Source organism: Equus caballus, chromosome 18 (assembly GCF_041296265.1).
Source record: "Equus caballus isolate H_3958 breed thoroughbred chromosome 18, TB-T2T, whole genome shotgun sequence".
NCBI lineage: Eukaryota > Metazoa > Chordata > Mammalia > Perissodactyla > Equidae > Equus > Equus caballus.
The window spans coordinates 49,199,885-49,207,348 of NC_091701.1; the positions used below are offsets into that span (position 1 = coordinate 49,199,885).

The 7,464-nt window shown below is 39.5% G+C and overlaps 1 protein-coding gene across 5 annotated transcripts in view; it reads left to right on the plus strand.

Moving 5' to 3' along the window:
- CERS6 (ceramide synthase 6) overlaps positions 1-6,575 on the plus strand; it is a 303,793-nt gene extending 297,218 nt beyond the window's left edge. For 4 of the 5 annotated variants that reach the window (XM_001497253.6, XM_070240590.1, XM_070240589.1 and 1 more), the window contains one exon: positions 193-6,575. In XM_001497253.6, the coding sequence (XP_001497303.1) occupies positions 193-345 (153 nt within the window). In that variant the 3' untranslated portion in view covers positions 346-6,575. 5 annotated transcript variants of the gene reach the window in all.
- Positions 6,576-7,464: the final 889 nt, after the last annotated feature.

Here is a 7,464-nt window from a genome sequence, read left to right on the forward strand (position 1 = left end):
TAACTGACTTGGTCACCCAACTTGTAATCTCCAATGAAGGGGGACTTATTACCATGGCAATGTTCCTATCCTCTTTGATTTTTTAGCATTTGGGTCTGTTTTCCATCATGTATGATTGTGTGTGCTTCTGAGCATGCCATATCTTGATGATTCCTTAGGAGCTGGTTACACTCACCTTCTTCACTTCCACAGGTGTCCAAGGATGATCGAAGTGATATTGAGTCTAGCTCAGATGAGGAAGACTCAGAACCTCCAGGGAAGAACCCCCACACTGCGACCACCACCAATGGGACCAGTGGTACCAATGGGTATCTCCTGACCGGCCCTTGCTCCGTGGATGATTAATTACTCAAAACTAGAAGTCCCGAACAAAGTGAACTGTTTGTTCCTGGAAGTATTTAATAAGTTGCAAATGCAGTTCCTTTCATAATATCTCAGCACCAGAAACAAAAATTAGGATTATCAAAGCATTTTGAATAGCGCACTGCCATATGTTCTGTCTGTGAATGAAGAAGAATTACCATTCTCTAAATGTAGGCATGCTGTACGTGATTGACACAAGGGAACAGTATTTGCGTTTGTACTGTCTTAGAATATTATTTATTTTTTGTATTTGTTTGTAAATCTGTGGACAAAAGAGGGTTTCCTCACTCCTTTTACTCTCTGGGTACGTAACGTGAGGGAGATGCTTCATCTGCTTCTACCCCTTTCTATTGCTGTAACTCAGTGTGCTAAGAGCATCAGCTTAATTTGTCTGTTAGAGCAAGCAAAACCCAGCACAAGATTCTCGTACAGCTCCAAATAGGTTTGCTTTCTTTGTGTTAGTGCCCATTATGAAATTGCCCATACAGTCTCAGTGACCGTTCTCCCAGTATAAAGTTTAAACAGGATGAGCTAGGTTTTTTGATTGTCACTCTTCATGGTTAATTAGCAGTTCACATTAAAGAGTATGGTTGTTGGAGGGCTTTTTAAAAACTGCTTTACATTAAATTGCTTTGGAATAAACTTCATTTATTGTGCACGCAGCCAAGATTTCTTCACTGAGTGTGGTAGCTAGTTGGAGATTAACCTTGTGGGCTACAGAGATTTTTTATTTTCTAGTGTGAGGTCAGTGCTCTGGCTCTGAGGAAGGCGTTTGCTTAAGGTCATAGTTAGAAGCAAAGAAATCACTGTGAATATTGGGAATTTGCCTTGTGATCTGAGAAAATCATAAAGAGAGCAGCTGATTTCAACCAGATTTTACCACTACCCCTATAATTAGCACAGTCTTCTATTATGTCATGAAGAAAAGAAGCTAAGTATATTATGGGACAGAAGAAGGGGACTTTTAAGAGTTGACAAAGGACACCTCTAGTGCTCAGCACTTTATTGGAACCAGCTTTCAAGAAAGTGCCCTATCTAGTATTTGATATTGATGTTTTTATTTCTCTGAGCAAAATAAAGTCAAGGGGAGAAAGACTGTTTTACCCTTTGCCTTTTCTCCTTAAACGTAACCCCAAATGACTCCCTGTTACTAGGAACTGAGCACTGTCGCACTCTACGTCCTTTCATTGCTTCTTTGAAGACTTGATCAGTTTCTAGGAAATTTTATTCAAACAAAGCTATTTCTGCTGGACAATGGAAATATCAGCAATGAGAAAGATGACTGGAAAATAAGTTTCCAAGTCTCCTACATGGCAGTGTTATTTATGTCCAGATAAGAAAACCATACACATAAACCAAAGATTTTATCTCTTTTCTTCCAACTTTTAGTAAGAGGGAATAAAAAGTTGTTACAAATATTTCATAAACTAAAAAGACCATCATCTAAAACACGAGTCCAAAACCACAATGCAGCGGTACAAATGTGTGAATCAGGGCGTCCTGAAGACAAGAACAAGATGCTAGAGAATGCGTGTCCTGCTCAGAGCCATTCATATTCAGTTTGATTTTTTGAAAAAACTAAAATAAAGCTTTGTGCCCACAATTTGCAACCTGTGGGTTAATAGTTAAAAAAAAATGCTCCCAAATAAAAACCTCACACTGTAATATTAAATCTTTCCCCACCTGTTTAGAAAGTGGTATGTTTCTGGTATGGTCCCTAGGAAAGGTTGAAGAGGCTTGGAAATATGTCTGCTTGTTGATTGAGAAAGCTGTGCAACTAATGCTTCTTGTAAAGCCTATGATTTTTATCTCACAAAACAGGGAAATGCCTAGGAGTATAATTTGTGGATAGTTTGAATTTGTAAGACCAATCATAAAACATCAAAAGTACTTGTTAGTCATTCGAACATCTGCTAAAAGGCAGATATATAAAAAGCAACAGTAAGCATGTCATAGCTGAAATATTTTGAGAAGGTGAAAGTTTCTTTTCTTTTTCAACTGAAATATGGACCAGAAGAGTGAAGTGTACCTTGCTTTAGTGTCTGGAGCAAGTCCTCTCGATGAGTAAAGTAAACCAGAGAACCACAGTGTATTCAAATTTGGATCATCTGACGATCTTTAGCACAGAAGAATAATTTCCAGAGGTCAGCTTGTAAATGAAAAATTTAGAAGAGTTGCATAAAATGAAGTAAATTGAGTATGTCCTTAGCAAAGACAAATCTAAATAATCTTTTCTTTTTCCTGACAGTCACTTAGAAGGAGGACTGAGAGTACTCAGAGCCCAGCTCAACACAGGCCTCTATGTATTTATGGGTTTTTATTTCATTTTTCATTTTAGGGCAAAGAGTTCTTTTTGACTAATCAAAATAGTGTTTGTAGGGCTTGTAAGGTGAAGAATAATCTGTCTCTGTCTACTGCTTTCCCATGGTGGCCTGATAAGCCTGAGAGAGAAAAATCTGTGAGATATCTTATCTTCTACCTGTGCCAGGCCATAGCTTTGGAAGTATGTTTTATCAATTCAACTGTAGGTTAGTTAGTGTTGCTTCCCGTTAGTTAACGTAGCCTGCATTAATACTTCCCTCCTCCTGGTCACATTCAAACCTTCCCAGGGTACAGAGGAAAATGTAGGAAGGGGTCTAGAAAAAGTAATATTTTGTCCTCTAATGTTATAAAAGCATTATTCCCTAATGCTTTTCTAGATCTCTTAGTGGGGAAAAAGTAGAAAATTGAGTAGAATTTGGCCTTGGGTCAATATAATATAAAAATGTGTGATCTATGTATGTACATGTATATTTCTCCAAAAACATGATAAAACCGAAATGTCACTGACTCATCCTTATCCATATTCTTTTCATAAAAACCATCCACCATGAACCATAGAAACTGCTGCCTCCTTCTCAACTTCCTGTTCATGGTACCCACGTGGCAGAGAGTAGTAGAATCCTTTCAGCCTCAGCCTCGGAGCTCAATGTGGCAGAGTTCAGATCGCAGAGGGCCTAAGGTCAGCATAGAAGCCAAACACAGTGCTTGTTTCCAAATTTAGTCATATGAACGTCCAGAATAGGGGAGCATCTATCAGCATTTTGGATTATTAAACTATGTGTGAAAAAAATCGCATGCAATTGCTGTTTCATCTGGGATTTTATTAACATCCAACTCCCGCGAGGCTGCTAGACAGATGATGTCGTGAGGTACCATGAGGTAGTGAAACAGGTACCTGACAAAGATGAGCTAGGAAGGAAGGTAGGGTCTCCAAAGAAAGCAAGCAGTTGGGTGAAAGAAATAACTCTTCAGTGAGATAAGATCAGATCACCTTTAGTCAAAATGGTGGGTGAACCTCAAAATGTCCAGTTCTGTTGCCAAACTTTCCATTCTGAGTATTTCATAGAGTTTGAATTTGAGCAAACTGAATGTTTCGCCTTAGGTAGAAACAGTGTGAATCATCCACTTTGTGTATTTCAACCTTATTGCTATTTGAACTGAAGTGAAATATGAGATTTCGTTTCAGCTTACCTGAGACTTTGCAAAAGAGCTCTTCGGAGAGAACTTTATGAACATCCATGATCATTCCCACTCTGTTCATGATTTTGCATTGATATTTATTTTTGTCCATTCCTTAGAAATATTAATGCCAAAGTTGCCTGAATCTTTGAGTATTTTTTCTTAATTTGAAGTGTAAAAAGTGTACAGAATAATTCCAAAGGTGTTAAAAGAGTCTGTTTGTCAGTGTGTGTCCAGAGAGGCTTCAAGAAATCCTTTGGAAATAAAAGGTTAGATGTTTACATTTCATGTGCTATTTGAGGTCTTAAGATTCTAATTAGCTTCCTTTTTTTTATTTGTTTTTTTGGCAGACTTCTGCTTGTAGGTAAATATTAGTAGCCCTGAAATGTTTCTAACATTCAAATAAGAAAAAAATCAAGTCAAATGAGAGTCAGCCTGATGAGAAAGTGATGACAAGGCACTTTCTGTTTCTAAGTAACCTGTATGGAAAGAGAAAATGCAGTTAGCTCTGGTTATTATACTTGCTGTCTAGTATGCTGTCCATATAAGGAATACTCTCAATAATCATAAACAGTTCTTGAAGTCATGCAAAATGCAGCAAGGTACTTGTTTAAATGAAGATGTTGTTGTCCCCAGAGTCAGTTTAAGTTTCTCTTGGTAAAATGAAATTGTGCCATTTCTCACATTACCAGACAGTAATTAGCACTGGTTCACTGTAGCCACATTTTAGTTTGTCGTCGTAATAAGCCAGAAAAGGGCCCTGTGGTTTGCCTTTGTGTGCACGGTCCCCTCCCCTCCCCTAGGGGGCGCTCAGTGGATGCCGAGGAGGCCAGTCCACTCTGCTGTTGAAACTCTTCTAACATATATTCAGAGGGAGCATACCAGATGCTGGTTTTCATGGAGAAACTTGTATTAGAGAACATAAAACATCATAAGTAACTGTTAATACGATCTGCAGACACCCAAAGGAGAACCTTAGTCTTTTTCAGGTATTTCCAACTTGAATTCAACCTGAAGCCTTTGAAAGGAAGGCGTTGCCAAATGGCCCCAAGCTCAGACCTCGTCAGAACAAAGAAATAAAAGTCTCTGCAGCCAGATGGCGTATGTTATGGTGTCTCCACAAGACTAGGCATCCTCAAGATTGCCCAGGAAGGATGAGAGGGGACTGTTAGCTACGATGTGTCTTCTTTATCTCATTCGCTCCCATTCCTTTCAGCTTACTGGAACTCTTGATAAAAGGAAGCCAGAATATTATCACTTCTCTGCTATAGATTTCCCAATAGCCTCTGGATCAGTTGCGTACCACGCTTTGTTCTCTGCCTGATTCCTTTTTTCTTAAAAAGTACTGTGCCCGTGTGTGCCTGTTTTCCTTAACACAGGTCCAGGAAAGCTGACTTCCTATTTTCGTGTATGTTGCATGGCCTGGAAACCAGGGAATTACAGCTGTCGATATGATTCCGATGTTAAGTGAAAACTTATATTTTATAGACATAATTTTTGGGGGAATCTACAGTAATTTTTTAAACTGTCATTGTAAAACTGACCTTGAAAAATTAGGAGTTTTTAAAGATCAGTTGCCAAAGAGAAATTAGCTCTGTAATAGGAACAGTTATGTGGCAATTCTGAAACTTTAACTTAGAGTTTCATTAATTTAAACATGGAAAACACCCTTCAAGTTTGATTTCCAAACGCTTCCTAAAGCCTCTAAGCTCGTGATACTCATCAAGTCTGTTTGCCCATGTGCTCAGTTACCTCCACAGCCATTTGTTGTCGTGTGAGGGGGAGGTAGTTAGTTTTTGGATTTGATTTTTTTTCAACTTGCAGTGAGAATTAGGATCAGTGACAAAACCTTACTTGTTTTCCTCAGACAATTCAGTGCTTGAGCATCTCTGTCAGAAATGGAATGATGTACTGTTAGCCAATTAGAATTACTTTATGTATTGTTGTGTTTTGCTGATTTTTATATGAAAATATAATTATTCATTCTTGATCTCTGGAAGCAATCATTATTATATGAGGGTCATTTTACGTTGGAAACACTTTCATAATAAAGATAAGTCTGAAGAGTACAGTGTAAATGCCCTTTTCTGTAAGCACTACCTAGCTTGTGTTGGGAATACGTCACACCTTCCTGGACAAGATTTATTTCAGGGCTTGCCTCATCCTACTAGTTTCTTGCAAGCCTCCTCAAATCCCTATAATTGCTATAATTACTGAGAAGGTAATGTTATGTTTATATGTTATAATATGTTATTTTGTCGAGAATTTGGCTAAGCTACTCCATGGTATTGCTGCCTCAGCATCTGTTGTTTGGCCAAGTATCCTACAGGGGGCTTAAATTGACACCAGCCCCTCAGGCAGAGGCATGCCCCTGGGTACAGCCTACAGAGTTCTAAGTTCCTGATATGACTTTCCCGACAGCCTTGTGATCAACAGTCTCACCCCTCCCGGGACCTGTATGCCTTATGTGCCCCTTAGATAAGACCCCTGTGGGGCTTACAAAGACCCTGCTCTTTTGGTTTGAATTGACTGATCCAGCCTTAGCCCAGGAACTCCAAAGCATTCCACCCATGGACCCTAATAAAGGCATGTACCCCAGATCCTGTGTCTCTCTCTCTCTCTGCACCCTGCCTTGACCTCCCTGTGTGGCCCCTCGAGGCATGCCATGTACCTCCTCCAGAACCTGTGAGTAATAAACCTCTCTATTCCAATTTCTCTTGTGTTCTGTTATTGGACTTTGGCTCACCATCTGGCACCCTGTGCTCCACTTACCAAAACCATAACATACTTATATGTTATATAACACACACACACACACACACACACACACACACACACACACACGCACACACACACACACACGTATACACATTGCAGGATCTCTTTGAAAATTAAGGTATAAAAACTTCAATGTTAAACTTTATGTAGTACTTCATTCTGGGGGAAAATGATTTATAGAGCTATCACTTGAAATATATCACACTGTCTGATTTTTCCAAATTATAAGAGGCACTTAGGACACACAACACACACAAAACTGTCCCTCCCTGTGTGTGTACATCTCATAGGAGCTTGGCTGACATCACCTTCTCTGAGTTTGTACCCCACCTTGCTGGATCTTCTCTCCCCCTTTCTCTGTCTTTCCTGTGTAACACTGTCTTCCCCAGCTGCCCTTCTGCTCTAAGCTTAGTCAACTGATATCTCAAGAGCCATAAAAATGACACTGGCATTCAACCAGACACCCTACCACCACCACTTCCAGTATTATGAAAAATAAAGCAGACACACTATTAAAAATCTTATAAATGTTATAACCACCCCCAACAACAGTCTGATCCAAAGCATAAGATATTCTAATAAATTAAACTACCAAAGTTTCTCTGAGGCACAAAAAGATAGGCTCTAATCAAAAGTACCACTTTGGGAAGGCGTGAACTCTTCCGGTTCTGTAAACATAGCATAGTCCAACTCTACAAGCATCTCTCCCAAATTGCCACAGTGCAGCTCACCTTCCCCTTAGCCCCTCTTCCTTATTACTGGGGCTGCCACATCCAACCCAGGCATGTATTATTTCTTCCCTCTGCACTTGTTTCACTGGGG